The following is a 22910-nucleotide window of genomic DNA, read 5'->3' as shown; positions in this document are numbered from 1 at the left end:
TAAAAATATTATACAGTGAGACGATAAACACTGTGATAACGGACAAACAGTAGCAATAAAGTAATAGCACATTAGGCTTTTTTTTCTTAAACCATAACAGAAAGACTAAATAAAAATTAATAATTGCACATTCCTTTTTTAAAATTATGTGTATAATACTTCAGAATGTACCTCTTTGTGATCCAGTGTTGAAGTGGTCAGGATTGTGCAGCTCTATGTGGGTTTTACCCAAAGCTTTTAATGGTTTCGTTTATTTTTTGCAACTGAGACTTTGTATATTTTTTTTATCAAAAGTGGGCCAGAAATATTTGTTTTATTAGAAAGGTGTGCATGTGTTATTCCATTCTACTGCTGAGTCAGCATTCACTATTGTTTTCCTGTTTTAAAATTATAATTATTTATCCATACGTTTTTTGCAATCTAATTACTTCTGCACACTTTGTGCTCTTTTAGCCACAAGTTTAACAAAAACTTTAGCCCATTCAGCAGATGGACGACATGACGTTTGTTTTTTCAAAATACCGAACTTTATTTATAAACAGTAGAAATACAGAGTTAAATGTTTTTCAGCATACTTGCTCTATTTTTTTAAATTCTCATGATACTTTTAGCTTCTAGCTGTACTTTTGCTTCTTTTAGATAGCCTTTTGCTATTTTCAGCTAGCTTTCTGCTGCTTTTAGGTAGCATTTTGCTACATGTACCTAGCATTTTCCTTCTTTTAGGCTCGTGTTTTGCTTCTTTCAGCAGAGTCATCCATTCACACACTGGCTGAATGAAGTATCCTGATTTTATTTGACAGATGACTTTAATACCCGGGTATTTGAATCCACTTTTAAAACACCCTGCATGCACAGCTTTAAGAATCTGGGAGCAGCTGAACCACCCGGACAGAAACATTTCCGAGTTTGGCTGCTGAGTGTCCGCGGGCGGTGTGGGAGCTGATCCCACCCTCCTGCTCCTGCTGCCCGGCCTCCCAGCTGCTGCAGTCGGCCCCCCTGTCCGCCTCGGAGCGTGCTGGGAGTTGGAGGAGGAGGAAGGGGGAGGAAGGGGGACAAACCGGTCCGTCGTGGAGAGAGAGAGAGAGAGCGAGCGAGGCGAGCGGGTGGGGGTAAGAAGTGTGTGCGTGTCCCACACTGGAAAGCACTTCCAGAAAGGGACGCACGCTCAGGACGGAAGTTGACTCGCACGCAGTTCGGACCAGTTGCTTCGGAGATTCCCGAAACTTGCGGGCTTGTTTGCTCCTCCTGTCTGCAGCGGAGCTCCGGAGCGGGCTTTGCGCATTGGCCCTGCTCCGTATCCATCTCCTATCCACAGGGAAGAGGAACAATGAAGTAGTAAACACTCTTCTTCCTCCAAGTCTTGTTGCAGACTTAATTCCCCCCCACCACTCTCTCTCATTTTTTTTCTGCCATATTTTTTGGTGTTTCGTGCTCTCCGCCGTTCATTTCTCCGCCTTTGGATCATGCGTCGGCTGCAGTAGGATTCCGCTCGTTGTTGACAGTTCCCCCCCCCCCACAAGAAGTTTACAACGAGCTCCGGGCACAGGAAGACGGAAAATGTCCACACCGAGGTTCAAAAAGGACAAGGAAATAATCGCGGAGTATGAGAGCCAGGTCAAAGGTAAGGACAGGGGGAAGGGTTTGCCTGAGAAATGGGGCATGTTGGAGCTTCTGGACGCAACGAAGAAAAAAAGAAAAGAAAAAGGGGTTCAGTTCATCACTACCTGCATGAGTCATAGCCAGAGATGGCGGAGCCTCTGATTGCTGGAATAAAATGCTCAATTCTGACCTCGTTTTGGCGATTTAATGATGCTCATTTAAGGCTAAATGGTAATTTATGTTTGTGGAAGAATAATCATCTAAATCAATGATTGATAATGAGTTTAGGATCACTGTAATTGTGAACTTTTGCTTGTGTTGTCCAATGAAAGTGCTCCTAGTTTTACTCCAAATCCAAAAAAGACAAATAATACTAATCTTTTAAAGCTGTTCAGTCAGATTCAGTCCATTATCAGGTCAAACACATCATCCTTCCTCCTTGGTGCATCTTGATGATCCTAATAACCTGTTACTATCAGCTGTGTGGCAATTGGGCTTTTCTAACTATAACATTGTTTTAAAGTTTTATTGTTACAACATCACAGTGACATTATGCAACTGAGAGGGGCCAAGAGCTGGTGGTGCTTGTGTCCTTCCTGTTTAATGCCACAAGCCTACACTCTCTCTTTAAAGCATAAAACTGTTACATGCACTCTGATTTAGGGAGGTGATTTAGAGGTGTGCAGGACTCAGTAATGATGCCACCCTAACTTATCTTGCGTCCCCCCCAAGTCCTCCGTGCATGCAGGAGCAGACACACAGGAAAGAGCCACTTGCTGCTCCAGGGTAACCATGGGGATTTGGCCCCCGGCCAACCAGCTCTGTTCTTTAGTGCCCTTAGAATGCTCAAATACCATCCATTCACGCCAACCTTAAAGGCTGTTAAAGATGAGAGGTTAGCGGAGGTCGGTGGGGGTTTAAAGAGAGGAGGGGTTGCGAAAAAAGAAAGAAGGAGCCCCGTGCTGGATGAAGAATTACAAAAATTACATGTGGCTGAGCACCAGCTCTCATTTACAAGGAACAGTCAGGATCCTTTCTTTTCCCCGGGAACATGACTAAGGCCTTCCAACGGTTAATAGAGGATGATGCACAATCATGAGGAATGATGAACAAGATGTGAAGTGGCCTTCAATTTGTCATACAAACCCCAAAGGGATGATGAAACAACCTGCTGCTCCGAGAAGCTGTTGCTTGATAATCAAACCTGGGTGAAGCCGTGTTCGTGTGTTTTGTTGAAATGCAAATTTCATCTCAAAGTCTTGTGAGAATATTAGTAAGGGGGAGTTATCACAGTTCCAGGCTATTTGCATAAACTACTCCACTTGTTTTTACACTGTAAATAAAAGAGAACAAAGATTGAATTTGAAGGTTGCCCTATTTCTTATGAGGAAATTAAAGACCTAGCATTCCTGAAGGAGTGCATATCGCCCACCGCTTTTCATGTCAGAGTGTTGAACTAAGATCATCTTCTTACATCAGCTGCTACCCTGTAAATATTAGGTGATTATCTGTGAATTTGACAAAGTAGCCATGTTTGTGTTTGGTTTGGTTGATTAGCTGTGGTGGCCATTTTGAATTGTGGTGACCCCAAAAGTGTTGGGGATGAGGCTCACCTTTTACAACAGCAAACTTTAGCTCAGTATCTGTAAAATCAACTGAGTTTGAACCATTTGTATGTGTGTGTGTGTGTGTGTGTGCGTGTTTAAGTTTGCTTAGCTGGGGCAGCCATCTTGAATCAGGTTGACTCCAAAACTTAAACATTTGTGGATGCTCATCAAATCATTGCTTTCTGAGTTTCATTAAAATGTATTCTCTGGTTCATTCAATATTTTGCTGACGCAGCAGGCAAACAAACACGTTCACACACACACAAAAACATTATTAGTGGGCGATAAAAACATAAAAAGATTCCAAAGGCAGTATTAGGAATTTGAGTTTCACCTGTAAATAACCACAGGCACGTTACTGAACTGAACTGTTAATCATTTTGAAGCTCACATGTATCGTGTCCTCTCTCTCATGAAGCATAATCAGACTCGACAGGTCAGCTGAACTCCGAATGCAAGCACTGTTTGTTGTGGAATAACAGCTGACAAACTCCCCGTAATAAAGCAGATTTCTGTTCTGTATTTTTTGCATTCAGTCAGTAGGTAGTCTGTTGAGCTCCTGATTTTTGCAGTTGTAAAGCTGTTTATGAGCGAGTTTGTGGTGATAATGAGTGCATAAGCAGAAAACATGTGACAGCCAGAGGCAGGAATCTGGTGAGCAGACACTGATTACTCAAGAAATCCAACAACAAACAGCCTGAGAAGAAAATACCAGAGCTGGTGTTTGATCTTGTGCCCAACTTTTTCTTTGTCTCACAGCTTAGAAATTTGTCTAATTTGTCAGATTTTCACAGGTATCCAGTGGCCAGTGTGGCCTTGTCTGCTTTCTGCACTGATCTGTCTGAAACTCTGCTCCTATTTTGACATTTTTGCTCTATTTACACTCTTTAAGTGAAATATCACTTTTACATTCAGACCTTAATTTTAATATATGCAAGCAAGTTTTCATTAACTGATACTACAGTCAGAAGTTGTAAGATATTAATGCAGTTTTGTACAGAGAATGAAGACTTTCTGTAACGACTGGCACTACTGGGTTTGAGTCATTTAGCTGATGTTCACTTCCTAAACACTCTTGAACAGAACTTGTATACAACCCAGCAGAAAATAATAATAAATGGCAATTTTGTTTTTGAAGGAAATTATTCATTAATTGATAAAAGCTTTGACACATGGGTAATACATTTTTGCTGACTGCTAAGAATTTGCATTTAGATTTGCATCTGCTTTGCAAAGAAAACCAAAACTTTAAGAAGACCGGGTTAAGATCATGCAATTTGTTTCTGCTTTATTGTGCATATTTGTCTATTAAAGACATTTTGTGTCACAATGAAGGGGGGTCATTGGCATTCTCAGTGTCCCTCTGTTTCTGTGGACTGTCGAAACAGGAAAAACTGCTGTTTTTCTTTTGGTTAACAAAAAAAAGTTGGTTTTATGTCAAACTGTGGCTTGCTGCTTGTAAATTGAGAGTCGTGACTCAGATGGCAGGATCCCTCTGACAGACGTCCTCCTCTGGATCATTATAAAGGCTGCCCCTTGACCTGCCTTTCATTGCTGTTTGAAATCAGAGCCTCTGCAAACTCAACAAGATAAGTCCAGTCACTTTGTACATCAGACGATTCAAACCAAAATGAACTCTGTTGTCGTTGATCTGATTATCTTTAGAATGATTGTGATCTGTTTTGTGGTTCTATGTACAAATCGTTTTATTAAATTTTATTTATGTTATTAAATGTTATGTTTTTCCAAATGAGTTCATCATCTTATCAGAGTTCAGTGTAAGCTAGTTTAGAGAGTGTGTGGTCCGCCCCAAAAAAGATGTGTGCATTATAAAACACTGTGGTGCTTTAAGGATACTCCAGTAAGTACTCTCTTCAGAAACACAAATAAAAAGATCCATTTTGTTTCCCAGAAGCTGAGTGCTTTCACAAAATCTTTCCTTGATTCTCTGTCTTGTCAATATTACATTTAACATTTTTTATTACAATATGTAAGAGCATAAACAGACATGCTGCTTTTGCTTTAAATTTTCAAGAAATGTGCGCTACAGGTCTTTTCAGTCTTTTTTTTTTCTTCTCCTTTTTGCTTTGTTTACTGGTGGAGCTGTGATGTTGCACCAGGCATCTCAGAGGCGCTGAAGGGTTCTGAGTTTGAAAGACTAATGGAATTTTAACACCTCCTGGAGCTCATCTCAACATCCATTCACACACGTACCATCTGTTTTTACTACCCACTCCTTTTAAAACTGTTTGTGTGTCTGTAGCGTGCTTCCATGCAGTGGTATGACACTGGGTGTGGTGTTTGTCTGTGACTGTGTGTTTGCATGGTTGGGAGAATTGTTATTGACAGCACCATCTGTGCCCACTCACCCTTTTTTGCAGTTTTAATAAACTCTACTGAACATGAGCAAGGCTTCCATGCTGTGCTTTTCATTGGGGCCTCAAAGAACAGTACTACCCCCCCACCCCACCCCCAAAACTTAAAAAGTGTCCCAGCCACCCTTTATCCTCAACGTGAACAAACAAGAGGCCAGGTGTATCGTCCTGAGTTGTACTCAACACTAATTCATTCAGTTTCTTCCCTAAAAGGAACAAATGCAACCCTGAGCACTGTGATCCAGACTGAGGTGCTTCAGACTGGGAATGAATTATTTATGCTCTAAAAAGTGAAATTTTCAGCTAAACTGTGAAGCATGCCATGTTCTGCAGCTCTTCTCTCATCACTTGGTTGGTGATGTTGGGGCATAGAGAAGAATCCCTGTTGAGTGCATGGTTATGAGCTGAATGAGAGTTTGTGTTGTTGCACACTGCGAACATGAGGTAAATTGAATCAAACATGCTCAGGGAGAGTAAAACTACTAGATAAAAGTCAAATAAAGCATGGTTTTATGAGATTTGGGGCTACATCATGGAAAGCCTTAATTTCTGTGAACCACTGCTCAAACGTAGCAGATGGACAGACAGGAAGGCGAACAGACACAGTTTGGACGTGCTGCTGCCTTCCTCCCAGGACTGGATTAGGAGGAAGGAGATTGGGGGAAGGGACAGGATAGCAGGTCAGTCCCAGAATGAGTAAGGACAGATGTTGTATGCTTTGTCCTGTTTGACTTTTTTTGTTCTCAGCAGTTGTTGTTCAGACAACTGGATTTAAATAATTTATGTGGTCAGCAGAAGCAAAACTTAAACATTACTCTTCACAGCCTTTAAACGCAGTCTTTTCCTGTTTCTGCTTGTTTTCATGGGTTCGTTGTAGCACTTTTTCAAGAGACTGAGACTCGTTCCCACATCAATGCCATGTGTGAAATGAGCAAGGTGGAATGGGGGGTGGGAGTTGATCTGTTGTCAGCTCCTTTCACACTACACTCTCATGCCAGGCCTGAAACACCTTCTTGCAGCCTTAATGTATCAACCAAAGTGACAAAATGGGGTTGAAGTTGACCCACTGTTGTTACACCTCTGAGCCATCAAAGGGGGGTAGTCACAGAGCTGAGTTGAGTAGTTGACAAAGGAGTTGGGCTGTGTGTGTGACCTGAACAATCTGTGATGTCTAAAGAGGGGCTTGTCATTGTGTTCATATTAAGGAACCTTAGTTTGTAAAAGGCTGCTGATATGCTTATGTGCCAGCAAAGAAGGTAGTCACAGTGCCAAGTTGGCTAGTATATGTGAAATGTGGGGCGGTACAAGTAGTGTTGCACTCTAACTCGGCTGGTTTCACACACCTTGTCGCGTGAGTCAACCAACTCATTTGGTTTGGTAATTTTTATTGTGGGAAAACCTTATGAGTACCTCAGTGCACTTATAAGACATTCTGCAGAAGAACAGAAACAGACTGGACAGTGCAGCTGTTCTTTCCATTCTAACCAAAAATGATTTGTCAACAAGTATAATTTATAAAAAATATAAACTGTGCCCTCTATATTTTACTGAAAAAGCATAATTTTTTGTCACAAACTGTCTTTCCTATTCACCCTTAACATTGATGAACTGGTGTTTAATTTACTTATCTCACAGTTTCTCGCTGTCCCTTCCCCCAGTTTTTCCCCTTTCTTTGGCGTTAACCCATGACCTGAGGAAGCCATTGAGCCTGCTGCCCCCTCCAATCAATAGCTAAAGACCACCCCTGGAGGTACAACTGCTTTGAGAATAATTTTGGGTGTTTATGGGTAGGGTGTTATAGAAAGAATCAGTGAGTGAAATGCCATCTGGAATCTTAATCTCCTTTACATGTGGAAGTCTGATTGATTGTAGCGTGGAGTGAAGAAGCGACTCGAGTCTTGTATTTAAAAATGCTCTGTAATGGAGTCTTGCTGTCCTGAACACCACAGAATGTCTACACCGTTTGATGTGGTCACCTCTCTTTCTGTCTGTGTTTCCTTTAGTGGTCTCAGTCTGGTTTTAGCATTACAGAAAGCTAGGAACAGTTTCTTATGGTCCTAGCGCTCAACTTATCAGACACACAACAAAGGCGTATTGTGGTTTAGAAGGAGGGGACCCGAGCTCAGTGTACAGCAGCTCTTACTCTGGCAGGTCCTGTAAGCTCCAGTCTGAACTCTTCTCCACCCTCTGTTGAGACGGAAGCTAAAGCCACATCTGTGGTTCCAGTCACAGATCTGTGGAGTGCCTGAATTAAAAAAAAGAGCCATTTACGAAAAAGGTCCAACAGCCACGTCCTTCCCTGTTCATTGTAATGATTGTCAAAGGTCACGGATGAAGAAAGTCCCTGTCAGTTCTCCTATTTGTTGCATTCTCACTTACCCCCTTTTCCAAGATAAGAGCTAATGTTAGATAATAAAATAAACCTAAGGTGATGATAGATGAACAGAAAGTTAAATATTTATAGTTCTCTTGCATCTTTTTTAGGCAGCTCTCAGTTACTTTCCATGAAAACCGTCTATGATTCTCTGCATTGCTGCTCAGCTGTTTCCATAAATAGTGCAGTTCTATTCTATTGTCATGAAGTCACACTTCATGCGGATATTATGTAATAAATTAAACAGATATTTCTGTGAAACTTGCTTTGTGGTTTACTGTATAAAAAAACAGAGCTTGTCTGAGTCATCAATTCTTTTTAGTAGAATCTTCAGAACATGCAAGTCTAGCATGATTCTGAAAATTTAGGATATCCGTAATTCTTATAAAAACAATTATTAACAATTGACTCTGTTCATTTTTTTTTCAACTACTGTAGTGTAAAACCAGTGCAAATTGCACAAGATAGTTGTTCAAAAAGTTTCAGGAATGAGTTTCATGGGTCAGTCTGTAATTCAATGATGTGAATTTGATAATGAATTTGCAGCAGGTTAAGAAGTAGCCGGCAGCCGACATAAATCTCTGTATAAAACCTTCATTTAGCCACATTTTTACTGCTACTTTTTGTTGACTGACCAAAAATATTTTCATGGATTAAAATTCTCCATCTCCAGAACAGATTTTCATCATTTGTAAAAATGAGAAGAAAAAAGATGTAAAGTATGGGGCTGACCAATGGATAGTCAGCACCCTACTGTTGAGTTTCTGGCCTTACTGTTTTATTTACAAACCCTCAGCTGATAGCTTTCTGTCCGTCACAATCTGATGAGCGAACTGCCGACCTCTGCTCATTGACCTGAATACTCTGGTTTCAGCTCTGCTAACTCTGTTGGAGGAGGATGACTGTTGTGTGGACAGCACAATGAGCGTGGCTTGGGAACATTCAGACAAATAACTGTAGTTTTCAACAAAAAAGTATGCAGTGATGAAAACTGACAACTACTGAATTTTTACCATGTTTTTTCAAGAATTATCAAAAGCTATACTTAGAAAATAAACAAGAACTTTAAAATTTTTTTTTACTTATCTAATTATGTTTTTGTCATCTAAATAACCACAAAGGTTAGTCAAAGTACTTTTTATTCTTCAAACATTCTGATGTTTGGATAAATGTAAGAACAATAATGTAATATCTACATTATCCTTTTTGACAATGTTTTGCTAATTCTATTTTTATTCATTTGAATAGGTTAACAGGTGTTAAGTTAAATTTGTAGAAATAATAGTGTCACCCTTACTCTGTTCCTTAAGCTATTTGGGAACATTGTAAGATGTTATTACCAAATCAGGAGTATTTTTGGCTTCTGAAATCACGGCAGAGCAAGTCAGTTTGGTCAGCAGTTCCTTTGGTTTGCAGTTAAAGTGCCTAAAATAGTCTTCAAACTAATGGATATATATTTTTTCAACTGATGTTGTTTATTAAAAGTTAAAGGAGAGACTTATCTTTAGCAGAACTAAAAATATAAGGCCTCCCTGTTCTGGTTGTTTAATGATGTTTATATGAGAGGATTGTGTGAAAGCACTTACTGGGAAAAACACAGAAGTGCTGCAAGTAGCTGCTTCCCAGTTCTTGAAAACCTTTGCCATGTCATTTCATTTTTCTGGTGATTTTTAGGTTATGATGAAGTAGAGCATACTGCCGTCTGCAAGAAGTCCCCCCAGATTCCTGACAGCTCATCTTTTTATAATTTAATAGAAGTGGGAAGAACTGCAAAGCAAAGTTGTTGTTTTTTTAGATCAGGACTGGAAATGGAACAAGTTTTCTGACTTGTTCCATTTTTTTTTAGAAACCAAAAGTGGAGCAAAGCCTGACTGACATGAATGGTTATAAAAATGGAAAAAAAAAAGTTTACAGAAAACTCTTTAAATCTCCTCTTTAATTATAGATAGATCCACTCCTGGTTGAAGATGATGTAAATCCCCGAAGAAACTGATTCTGGGTAATAAAACTGTTTTGAACAACTTAGAGATGTTGTCACGGTTTGTGTGTGTTTTTGCATGTGTGCATACTCTTCGTCACTCAGAGCCCAGTATGGTTTCGGACACAGTGACCGAGTCTCGTATCTTGTTTATTAACCATGCAGTGTGTTGGAAAACTTCCTTCTCTCCTGGGTTCTTCTGGGTTGTTCTGGGTAACAGTGTGTCTGAGGGATGTGACGCAGAGTCACCTAGCTGAGTGTGAGGCACCAGCATCCCTGTACTGTCAGCTCTCACACATAAAATAAAGTCAACCTCCATCTCCCAGCACTGTGAGAGACTGAAAAGAGAAAGTCCTGGTCTTGCTTGCTATAGTGTGGAACAAAAAAAGAGCAGTGAAAGCTGATCTGTCTCTTCTTTTGTTCTCCCTCCCTCTTTGTCCCTCACTCTGACCCTCTGAGCAGCTGCCCTAAGGTCGATTTCATTCTCTTGTCGTTTTTTGGACCAGGGTTTGTGTGTTAATCCAAAAGCTCTGGGTGGGTCCAGTTAGGGTTGCCTTCTGTTTCACCTGTACAGTCTTACCAAGTTTGTGTTCATAAAAGGGGAAGATAACGAAAAGCTTTAAATTAGATATTTTAAAATAGCATTAAGACATGTTATCTCGCTGCCTGACACAGAGAGCTGTTAGAATAAGACACTTGCATTTTGAAAAGTGTCTGTAGACTGACAGTCAAAGCCTTTCCAAAGAAACATTTTAGAAGATAACAGCCTGTAACTTCCTGTCACTTCCCCTATATTGGCTTCCATTGTAATTAGTTTTAAGAGCTATTTGAGTCTTTTTTCCTATTTCCTATATGTGTATCAGGGATGATCATATTAACCTGTCTTGGCCTTTGAGTTTTTGAAAGGTGGGGGTGGGGTGGGGGTTGTTGAGGGCTTCCTCATTCTTTAGAGCTTGGTTTTCACCACCAGATGCCTTGAAAGAAATCAATCCCTGCTGGTCGTGGCAGTAACGGTGACAAGGGGACTCTGATTGGCCCTCAGGCTGCAGTTTGACTCTGTGAGCAACCTCTGCCTGAAACCTGAGTCAGGAGAAAGACGGACAAATGAAAACGCAGCATTTGATATATATTATAGTGCATGCACAAAATGCTCCTTATTTTTGCAACAAAATATCTGAGATCAATGTAATATGTATATTTCTGCAGGCTAAGAACATATTAAATAACCGTGGCTAAAGAGAAGTAAAAAATGTTGCACTTTCAGCTCTATATATACTTAAAATACATAAAAACATGCAAAAAGATCTCATAAACCCCTACAAATGTCTGAGCTTTTTCTTTAGTAGAGCCTGGCATTGAAATCTATATTCCAGTGTTTGATTGGGCAGCACTGCCATGGTGTTAAGTCAAAAGAACAGTACTGCTTATCTTCACATTGTTTACAGTTGTGTTTTGATGTAACTATAGTAAAAAATATCACTACAGTAAAAATCACTTTCAACTGATGTGAACAATTTCCACTGACCAGATTGACAATGCAAAAGCAAACTTTGCACTGTAGAGAAAAAAAAAGTACTCATTTCTCCGCTTTTTACAGCTGATATCCAAATCATGTGTTTGCTCCTCTTCTTATCTATCCTATAAATAACTAACTCCACTAACACAACTGGTCTGAAACTGTAGACTTCTGCTGATGCTAATTCTAAAAAATAAAAATCCTGGACCCAACATATGATCAAGGTTCATATCGTTCTCACTTCTGCCTTTAGGGTTCTTTCTCGGGTAAAGATTTTTAAAGTTAAGTCATTTTGTTTAGGAAGAAGGATATGGACATTAATTCTTGCCTAACTTTGAACATCCATACTCAGCTGTGATGTGTCTCAGGCGAGATAGCCTCATTTTTATGCCCTCACAGTCCGACATTGCCCCAGCTGAATTTGTTGCATCAGGCCAAGAGCAAAGAACTCGGAACCTCCAGTAAAGCACTAAAAACCTCTGCTTTAATGTTTGCTTTCAGTTGTCAGTTCGGTTAGTTACAGCTACAGAAACATGGGGCGCTACATAATATGTTTGCTCAGTTCTGGAAACGTTTGTAATGCATGATAATAAAATGATAATGACTGTACTCTTAGGGCTCTGTTGATTGATTCTCAGCCCTTATATGTCCATTAAAAATTCATAAGTGTATTTTGGGGGAAAAAATGAGAAAGCATTTTATATCAGCATAATTATATCTCTTTGATTTTTGGATTATACTTTTGCTTTGAAGTTTGGCTCTTGGCATAAGTCCTGTGGCAAATTTATGAGGTTGCAGCTAAAGACCCCCTACAACTAGTTGGCATAGGCTGTTTTTGCTTTTATCTGATAAATCTAAAAGTGCTGTATCAGTAATGTTTTAGATCTTTGTTTTATATCATTAACAGTGAGAGCAGTGAGATCATCTGGCTGTGCGAACGAGTGGACTCTTTAGTAGATTCATATGTGAAATGAATCTCTTCTCTGTTTATTCTCAAGATGTTGGGTAAGATTTCCCCCCATCCTCCACCTGCCCTTAATTCTTTACCCCAGTTTTGCAGCATCTATGCACCCATAATGCATCCATCACACTGACCCCCAGCTTGCCCCTCTTAGCCCCAAACCTGGTGTCCTCAATCCTTTGGTTAAGACAGGCTGAGATAAAGGCTAACACTGATGTGATTGATGATGACATTCAGGCTGAGTTGTGGTATCCCCCAAACAAACCTGGCATTGTGACTAATTTGGAATTTGGAATAAACAAATCATTCATTCACTTTTGTGAGTACTCTGTACATCTCAACATTTAAGTAAATTGACATATTAGTATAGTTTGAAACACAAAAGAGTGCAAATTTGTAACTTTATTTTATCCTTTTGGAATTTTTGGTACTGCTTTTTTGACAGAGTTATATTGGTGTTATAGTTGTTTAAATGCTCTGACAGTGTTTAAACATATTTACAGAATATGTTCATGTGTGGTAATGGTTTGACCAAACCACAGCACAAATTAAACCCAGAGTAAACAAACCTAAAAAAAAATATTCTGTAACTCATGAATATAGTTATACTCATACACTGTAGTAGTTTTAGTATTCTGCTGTTAGTTAATGTACAGTTATTTGATTTTGTTTTCAATATGTGTAAAAAGCTCCAAACATTTTCCAAAATTCAGAAAAGTTTTAATGCTTTCAAGGTCTTAAACACATGTTGTTATTGATTGCATGCTATTTGTAGTGTTTTAAAAGCTAAATGTAACATTTATAAACACAGTTAGTTGATTTTAAATGTCAACAACGTGTTTTATGCAGATGTTACCATCCAACCTTTTTCCTTTTAAGTGGTGGGCTTCTGGACAGAGTGTGACATAGTAGCTCTGGGAATGGACGTGTGTGCAGTGTTTCCTAAATCTTGTTGCATTTGTGAGGTCCAAACAGAGATAATGAATTATAAAATGAAACCAAAGGCCTAGCTGATTAAAGGTTAGCACATGGTTATTGTCCCTTTGATTCTCTCTTGTCACTTCAGTTGGTTCTAGCAATAAATGTAGCTTGTGGCTCCCAGTTAACATTTAGCCCACAAATGGAGTTTTCTTTCTATATAATTATTATTTGGAAACAATACAGTGCTTGGTAACTTCAGATAACTCACATGCTACAGTTAAAATGTTTGTCCATTGTATTATGCCATGCACTGATAAGAATGGTCAGTTGCAAAAGTTTAACACTGTTATTGTTAGATGTTTTCTTATATGGAAAGTAGGCAGTCAGCAGTTAACTAAAAAGGCCAAATAGAAGAGTACTTAGCAAGAGTTTCTTAGTTTGGCATCAATACATCAGCTTAAAAGCAGCATGAAACCAGTAATGCATTTACTTGTTGAGCTTAACTTAGTATTTTCCAAAAATAGTTTAAGGAATATAGTCAATGAACTGGTTACAGAGTCATAACCTACTGAGGGTAATTTGGGGAATAGAACGCTTTAATTGTTGTCAGAACTTGCAGTTCATCATGGTTTTTTTGTATGGTGTTATGTAAAGTAGACAACCTATCCAATGATAAAAGTGCCCATGTTGGGTTTTGTAACGATATAACAAAATGATTTGATTTTTTATTAGTAGTATTTTGTAGATGACCAGAAACTTGGAGTTCCACATTGTGTGTTTCAAAGAACCAGATATTACCATTACCCAACTTCAGACAGATAAATGGTGTATACTACAGATAAACATTGTTACATAAACCGTTACACATTGTGTTAAGTTTCACAAAGCTGGCACAAGGATTCTCTGTGCTACTTGGAGTTTATTTAAAGGCATTGCCCTGGTAATCAGTGGTGGTTGTGTGCAGACACACACAAGGGGTTGTAGAAGTATTTTTAGAGAAGCCTGAATGTGCATGGGTGTCTTCACTGTGTGTGTAAAATCAACACTTTTATTTGTGCTTGGTCTCAGCCAGCTGCTTCTTTGCAGATGAAACCAGTTATTTATTTTTGGTAGGTTTTTTTCCCAAAGTATTCATTTATGAAACATCTGAGTTAGAAACTGGAGCTGAACGTTTCTTATTAAATTCATTCTTGTTTATATTTTTTTGAGGCTAAATGTAATATATAGCTTTTTTTTGGCTCACTTTATTTGTTTTGAAGCAGGAAAATAGCAGGATAATTAAATGAAAGATAAAAAGTTTATTAAAACAATTCTTAGATTTTGCATGAGCTGAAACAGAGCAACAGATGGATTTTGTGTGCAGCCAATAAAAGACTCCTTTGTTAAATATAGAGTTTATGTTGACATGTGCAACTCGGCTGTTTTCTTGAACCTTTTAGCACAGATAAGACTTTCTTTCCTTGAAAGAAGTCCTTTGTATGATGTTTAGTTTGTTTGCATTGCTGTTAATGTTAATTGTGTTTCTCCAAAAACAAAGTATCATCAGTTGCTTCATCTGTCTGAATTCTTTTAAAATTCTTGTAGCATTCACAAAATAAGCTGTACAGTTCTCCTTTCTGTCCAAGTCTTCAGCTTTCCTTCCCAGCACTTTTTCCAACTAAATAGAGGCCTCAAACTATTTCTGCTTTCCCTCCGTGTTTCATCTGAGTGGGTTAGCAGCACATGCCCTTCCCTCTGGAATTACAGGGCGGGTTCTTGAATAGTAGGGTTGTTCATTCTCTGCCCATCCAGCTCCATTGCTGGCTTGACCCTATCAAAGGCCCAGAAACCGCACATCCTGCAAGGTGCTGGTTTGTGGTGCAGCTACGGATGGTCAGTGACGAGAAGGGAAACACATGAGTGGAGGGCGACGCTTTTCTTAGCTGTCCTGTGGATACAGTGCAAATCAGAAAGGAATGCCCTTTTCACATGTAGGTCTCTCTCTTTTTCTTTCTGTCATAAAAAGAGGGGATTTCTATGTGTGTTCTGTGTGGTTTACAACAAAACAGCATACATATCTGAGGAATTAAAAAAATAAAAAAAGTAAGGGATACTTTGATTCTCCTTTCCTAACATCTCATCATCCATGCAGTGAAATGAGGATGTTAATCAGATTGCTGTTTGCTGTAAGTTACAGATAACAGAAGGTTTTACACATCAATACGATGTGGAGAGTTTCTAAAGCAGATCAGATTATCCAACATGCAGTTCAGAAAGGCCAGATTGTCCATTTAGAATATTGTTTTGTTCAACATTTTTCTTTTTTGTGGGGTAATTTCTGTTTAGAATTAGGTTTTCTGTTTTGTGTTGTCCTGATTGACACATTTGTGAGCTTGAGTTTCAGATTGTTCCCATCATTCACCGTAATCCTTAAATTAACATGAGTATGAAGCACACAGACTCGCTTTATTTCGTCTCTTCTTAGAGTCATAAACAAAGAATTAAACTAATACTGTCTAGTCTTTTTGGTGGCATTTGTTTCAATTAAGTTGGAAGGCAAAAAGTGGGTATGAGGTTGAAAATGAAAAACATAGCCCTGCAGGTCTGTGGTCTTTGTTGTATCTGCTGTGATTGCTTTTAAAATTCATTTTGGTGAACAGTCAACAAATGTTTCATTAAGTGTGAGCATGAAGGACAAAGGGAGGTGTATGTGGAGACAAACGCTGATGTTTGTGACTGTTTCTAAAATCTCTAGAGTCTAGCTGAAGTTCTTACCTGGAAACGATCCAGTCATCAAGAGTTCTAGTATACTTTATGGCATTTTTGATTATCTTACTTGCTTTTCTTTATAACTATATTGGAATGTTTAATTACCAAATAATATTAACTGGGAAGGGGAGCTTAAAAGTCAACTTTGCTGACCTTCTGAGGGCATTCCTCATTTTCTTTTCTGCTTGATATGTCGTCTCTGTTGTTTAGCTTTGTCACTGATACTGTAGCTATTACTGTCTGCAGTCATGACCACAGTGTCTCGACTGTGAAAACACTTTGTCACCCCGAGTCGGCTACATACCCTGCTGGCTCCGGGCTATGGATCAGGTGTCCCTGAATAACTCTGTTCTGCAGAAATGACCTGCACAAAAAAAGCCCTAAAATATAGCAGTAGATAAAATGAACAGGCATGTATGTGCAAAGAGATTAGTTGAACTGACACATTAAATCAATAGTATTGGAAACAAGTGTGGAGATAGTCTAGACAGAGAACAACATTTATTGGCAAAAGATGCTGGAAGTCTAACAGGCTGACAGAATGAGTACAAACATTCAGTCATAGATTTGCCTAAAGTGGCTCCCAAACAAGTCCTACAGACCTGTGACCTCAAGTGTTTATGATTAAAGTATAGAAACCTTGCTAATTAGCCATTTACCAAAGAGCTTCATCAACAATTGTGCTATTTTTCATTCATTTATGACCATTCTATGTCTTTGCAACAGTTAAAGCTAAATATCCTCTCATTCATTTTTCTCAGTGTTCCTTATGAGCATATTATCTTCTGATTTTTAAAAAGTTGTGTTAAACACCAGATGGGGTCTGATTTCATATAAAAGACAAAAGGCTTTATCTTTTGTATCTTATGAAAAGACTTTTAAACTGTAGGAAAGGTATGATGGAAAAATTTAGTGGTTTTGACATCTAAACTTTTTAACACTGTGGTATACCTTGAAACCAATAATCAGCCCATGGCTAGTTGGGAAATCCAAATATTTCTTTAGTCATTCTTTTGTCATTTTGGAGGTTGAATGTTCAGAGTTTGTGTTACTCAAGTCTCTGCCAGCATGCTGCAGTTTTTGTGACTGCAAAAACGGCTAAATAATACAACAGATGAAAGTTTGTGTGCATTTGTTCCAGATGTTTCTTTTACTACACCCCTATGCAGCTCTCTGACCACATAGCATTCGTCATATTGTTACCCCAAACAAACATCCCAACTGTAAGAGCTGCAGACATGCCCAGCCAAGTTTATTGCCTGAGGTTAACTGAGATGAGAATGAGTGTCTGCCTTGACATTGGAGCTTTATCCCCTTTATCTCTCACATCACTAATATCCTCAAAGAAAAGCACAAAGACATGCAAGATGCAAGGTGATGTGTCATTTTTCATTTTCATTTTCAAGTAGGAAACCTGTCAGAGTTGTTTGTTGAGTGAAGTAACCATTTCAATTCAGAGAAGCTGAGGAGCTTTGCCTGAACTAGTTTTCTGTATACAAATTAGCTTTATGTCTGTGTCTTTCACACACAGGTGGAGGTACCTCCTTTGGTTTATTTAATGCAGCCAACAGAGCAATGTAATTCTTGCAGGGTTTTTTTAACCTTTATGTTAAATGGCTCATTGTTCTTAAAGCCACTTACCCACTTTGAATTTTTTGTTTAGAGACTGTCTAAATCTAATACCTGAATACCAGATCTTAAGCTTAAAAGTTATGTTTTGAAAGTTTTTATGATTTTTTGCAGGGGATAGCGATGTCTCTTGATTGGACATTGGTGGATCTTTGTTCATTTACACACTAAAGAAACCTTTCAAACAACTGGACTGGTTATGTCAACATATACTTCATAATGCGCTGCCATTTTTATGTCAGGGGGCTTGGACCCCGATGATAACTGCTTGCAGGTCCAGTCTTCTATTTATATTCCTAAAATCTACTACTCACATCCTGCCTATTTTTCACTTTACGCATTGTGGTCAACACATGCATTTGGAGGTTAGTTAATTAGGCTTTGCTCAGTCTTAAACACTTGGAATTTTCTTTCCAAGGTTTATTCATGCAGATAGTTGTACTCCAGCAATAGCTGGTTTGCAGTCAATTCTCATTTTACAGTTGTGGTATAAAAAATGTTACATATTAACCTAAATGAGCAATGCTTTCTTTTGGTGATGTTAGTTCTGCATGGAAATCATGGTCACTATCAGTTCTGATTCCATTACATGAACTCCTTGCAGGTTTTTGGCTCCTCACAACAAATGTGGTCAATTTTTGCACAGACTAATAAAATAAACAAATCATACTCAGTTGAGAGGGGGATAACTTTCTATTTTTCTTTCCTGTGTGGCTGAGAAAAATGATTCTGTTTGGGTATTTTTCTCCAAGTTATGTTTTAGTAAGAAAGTGCCCCTCTTATTATCAACCTGCACAACTTACTTTTTAAAGTTGCTCAAACTACAAACAATAGTCTATTGACTCCAAACCAGATAATGGAAGCAAGCCCTAGAAATATTGTATTTGAAGTAAAACTTCAAAAGTACTCTTTAAATTTGCTTTGCACCCAAGCTACTGGCAGGTAGTTGTGCAGTAAGAAAAAATGTTGGGAACAATTTCAACAGAGGCATTAAAAGCAGAGATCATTTTTTTAGTTTTTGGTTGATCTTGGACATTTTTCTATCACCCTATGTTATGATTGTGAGTCATTGTTTCTGTTGTGAATCCACAAGTACTACTGATGGAAGGAGAGAACAACATTGAACTTTTCAGTGCTTGGACCTCTGTTGTTAATTGGATAAAAAATGTATATGAACACGTTACATAACCAAAACCAAAGGCATACACACATGCACACAAGCAAGCATTCAGCCACACTAATCTCACCCAGTTTAGTTATGCAGTCCACAGCACCTGACTGGTGTCCAGGTCAAACAAAATGTCTCGATGTTAAAGAGCAGCTGAACAAACATTTGTGCCTCTAAGATGTGCTTTATTCACCCATCATTGGGCTCCTCTTTCTTGTATTTAGTTTGGATCAAAATGATGGTCCTTGCTGGCCACCGTAAAGTCAGCGGTGGATTGATCTCTGTCCTGCTTGGCCCTCTCATCTGTGGGGGCGTTACCTTAGCAACTGTGGCTTTTGGCTCATAAACCATTTTGCAGGGATGACTCTAATTGAGAGAGGTTATTACATTTCAGTTATTGAAAAATTGCACATTCGAATTTAGCCTTGTTTAATGGAACCTACTCAGGTTGCAGTGTTTGTTTTGCACAATTAAAATCCTCTATTCAGACATTGATTATTTTAATAAATGGTTTTAGTGTGTATTTGTGTTTTATATTATACATTTGCTGATTTGGTCTTGTTTTATACTAGGTCCATGAGTTTATTTTGTGTTAAATAATCATAATATTCCAGATCTTAAGTGGCACAACTCATATGACAACCACTAATGCATTTCCTGAGGTTGTCTTGAGGTTTTTTTTTTGTTAGCTGTACTTTTTTCTGCTCTAATAGGCCTGCAATGATAATGAAAACCTCGAGCTGTGCTTAAGAAGAGAGAAGCTTTTGTTGCAGTGTTTTGTTCGAGTGAAGGAAGCCATTTGTTTATGGCAGAGCTGCGATAATATGAAAAGTAAAATGAGAAAAACTGTAGTCCGTTATGGGAGTAGGGTTCATTGTGTGCATGGTATAGAAATAAAACTTAAAAGTCAGTGCTGTTGGTTCTGCTCATATTGTTTTGAAGAAGCGGAGCATTATAGGCAGACTTTTTTTTCATTTTGACTTCAGTCACTCTGGATCACAGTAGCCTATAGTACTTTAAAAGAACGTCTCTTTGTGGTTTTGGAAGCTGCTAAGATGTCAGTCACATGGTGTAATGGAGAACACATTGCCAGTTCTGTAATATTTTTTGCGATAAAATGCTTTAGCAAAACTGGCAGCATGTTGTGTGTAATTTAGCTGCGCTTGAAGTGGAAGTTGGTTGGAATCTGTTTAGACATTTTGGCAAATCTCTTCTACTGTACACCAGCCAGGACTTTTGTTCGAGCTGCAGCATGTTCCTGACTGTTACAAGTGTCAAGAAAAGATTTCTTGTCTTTTATTACGTGCTTATCATAAGGAGTCTGACTTGTTGGTTTGAAGCAGACCAAAAGCAGTAATGTAGTCCCAGATATGACAGAATCTAACACAGTAAACATATATATTTACACATACCTGCTTGGGCATAAGCCAGGTGGGGTTGGTAGTCCAATTCATGATACATTGTGATCTAGATTAACTTTTTCTGACTTCAGTGGCCTAATGCATTCATCACATGAGTTTTGAATCCTAAGAATACCATGTGATATGTTTAACTAGTCACGGCACAGTGTTTTTTAAGTTAACTGTACATGACATTCTGTGTCATGACTTATTTGTCTGTTAAATCAGGCTGTCAAATTCAGAACCTTTGTCATCTGTGTTACTTTAAGAGTGTTACAGAGACCACAAGGTAGACCAATTGATCTATGTGATAGGTTTGTCCAACGGTAAGGTTGCTGGTGATTTAATAAACATTTTTAGTTCCCAATTGTGAACACAGTTGCAAATAATAAGGCAAATTGATAAATTCTAAACTGTTTAAGGGAGTTTTTAATGGATCTTTTACAAACATTTCTATCCATCCTAAACATTTTTAATCATCACAAGTCATGCTCTGTCAAATTTATAAAAGTCACAAACATCTTTTTTTCACTGCATGGATAAAACTGCTTTTAGTTTATTTTTTTGCCATATAAAAGACATTTGTCACAGAGGAAAAAAATCATGATTTATGGTATAATTAAGTGTGGCAGTAGAGCCTTGTTTATCAATCCACACAAAATGTCAGAAGATTACATGCCACAGACAGCGAGCTCTTTCTGGCATGTGATCCTGCTCTGCTGTAATGAAAAGCTTGTGCTCTGTTTGAAACTCATCGGCCACTTTGATGGCATTCATCTTATCTTGTATCCAGCCTTAAGAAGAGGCAAAGTGAACCCCCACCCCCACCCCCATAGTTCCAAACCCTAGATGTGAAGCAGATGGTGATGCCTGGCACCCTCCTGTATCATGCCTCCCCACGCCTCAGCTGCTATTTCAGGTGCTGCTGATGATCTGCTCTACATGTGTAAATGCAGCCGATGCTGGGACTGATGCGGTGCATCATGTTCCAAATGGCTCTTGGTGGAAAATGTAATCACTTGGAGAAATTGTAGACATTCTCTGACAGTTTATATTCTTTTGTGTTTCCCAAAAAGAAAGAAAAAAATTGCAGTATCAAAAGTGACAAATCATATTTCAGACAGATGAATCTATAGCAAACTTATCTTACTAACTTAATTATATTTGGGTTGGAAAGAAACAAAATGTTATTTCTCTATCTCTCTGACATCAGCTGTTTTTTTTTCTAACTGAGGCTTAGTTTCTCTCTCAGAGCATCAACTCTCTGGGTCAGTACTCATCCTGCTTACAAAGCACTTTCTGTGAATAGAACAAACCAATCTGGCAAATCAGAATGCATTCTGAACTGCAACTTTAGACATATTTGCTCCCATGAATGGGTTTATGGGAAGTGTGCGTTCTCCTTTGGAGTTCTTGGATAAAATCCTGTTGAGAAAATATAAGTGTATTAGACAAAACCGATTGCAAAAAAGAATTATTATTGCTCTTTCATTGTCAAACAGATTTCCTTTCTGACATCAAGTCAGCTAGAATTGTTACTGCCTTTAATGTCCACTCATACCAACATGTAATGGTCGGGGAAACTCTGATTTATCCATCCAGGACTGAGGTCTCCACATGTTTATCACTCCTAACAAAACGGTTGGAATGAATATGTAACAATAGAAGAAATCTTGCTTGGACAAGATAATGGTTCTAGCTATAGAGAACCTTTGGATTATTGTGGTGAGAAATTTAAAAGCATTGAAGGGGCCCTTGGCACCCTCAGATCATTCAGTTAAATTAGTAAAAAAAACAAAATCAGTTTGACACCTGAATTGTTTTTAGCATGGGGTGCAGATAAAGCTCACTGTGATCAAAGGGAGATGCTTGACGGGTCTCAAACTTCGTCTTTCATTTCAAATATTTGCCTTAGGGATTAAATTACTTTCTCTGTTTCAGCTAAGTGTCAGTTCTCAGATCATGCTTACAATAAGATGAATAAACGTCAAAAACTTTTATTTTAGTTTAGATTTTAAAAATATTTTTTATTGCAACTAAAAGGATGTATTGCTGCTTTACATTGTGAGGAGTATGTTCTGAAACATCCAGCGTAGCTTTTATTTTCCAAGTAGTTTTAAACCCACTTCCCATGAGGAGCTGGCTGAACCAGTCAACACGTGTGGTGATGAGCTCAGCCCCCAAAGACACTAAGATCTGGGAATTATGCCCTTTGGTTCTTTGGCGCTTGTTTGTATCTGTGCCCACATTTTAGCATTATAGCAAAATGAATAATTTTCAAGGGCTCTCTAGTTAATCTTTGTCAGCTTGCACATGATGAAGAAATTAAATTTCTAAAACACTAGATTGCAATTAACCATTTTCTGCTCTGTATGGTTTTAAACTGAATGCTAGGAAATCAGCGAATTTCTTCTGAAAATCTGTATTTTTTTCTGTTATATTGTATTAAAGTAAAAAAAAAATTCAACCATGGGATTACATTTTGGCGAGCGCCTGGTGGCCGGGCTTTCACCCATGGAGCCCGGCCGGGCACAGCCCGAAGAGGATACGTGGGTCCCCCTTCCCATGGGCTCACCACCTATGGGAGGGGCCAAAGGGGTCGGGTGCAATGTGGGATGGGTAGTGGCCGAAGGC

The 22910-nt window shown here is 38.6% G+C and overlaps 1 protein-coding gene across 7 annotated transcripts in view; it reads left to right on the top strand.

Moving 5' to 3' along the window:
* The first annotated feature begins 955 nt into the window (after positions 1-955).
* Positions 956-22910, top strand: part of srgap1a (SLIT-ROBO Rho GTPase activating protein 1a) — an 80519-nt gene continuing 58564 nt past the window's right edge. For 2 of the 7 annotated variants that reach the window (XM_017419001.3, XM_017419002.3), the window contains exon 1: positions 961-1621. In XM_017419001.3, the coding sequence (XP_017274490.1) occupies positions 1558-1621 (64 nt within the window). In that variant the 5' untranslated portion in view covers positions 961-1557. Of the gene's footprint in view, positions 1622-22910 lie in introns of all 7 variants that reach the window. The other 5 variants (XM_017419000.3, XM_017418997.3, XM_037978486.1 and 2 more) reach the window with 4 other exon arrangements.

Source organism: Kryptolebias marmoratus, linkage group LG11 (assembly GCF_001649575.2).
Source record: "Kryptolebias marmoratus isolate JLee-2015 linkage group LG11, ASM164957v2, whole genome shotgun sequence".
NCBI classification, from domain to species: domain Eukaryota; kingdom Metazoa; phylum Chordata; class Actinopteri; order Cyprinodontiformes; family Rivulidae; genus Kryptolebias; species Kryptolebias marmoratus.
Note: the sequence above shows the minus strand (reverse complement) of the source record. Positions and strands in the feature narration are given on the sequence as shown.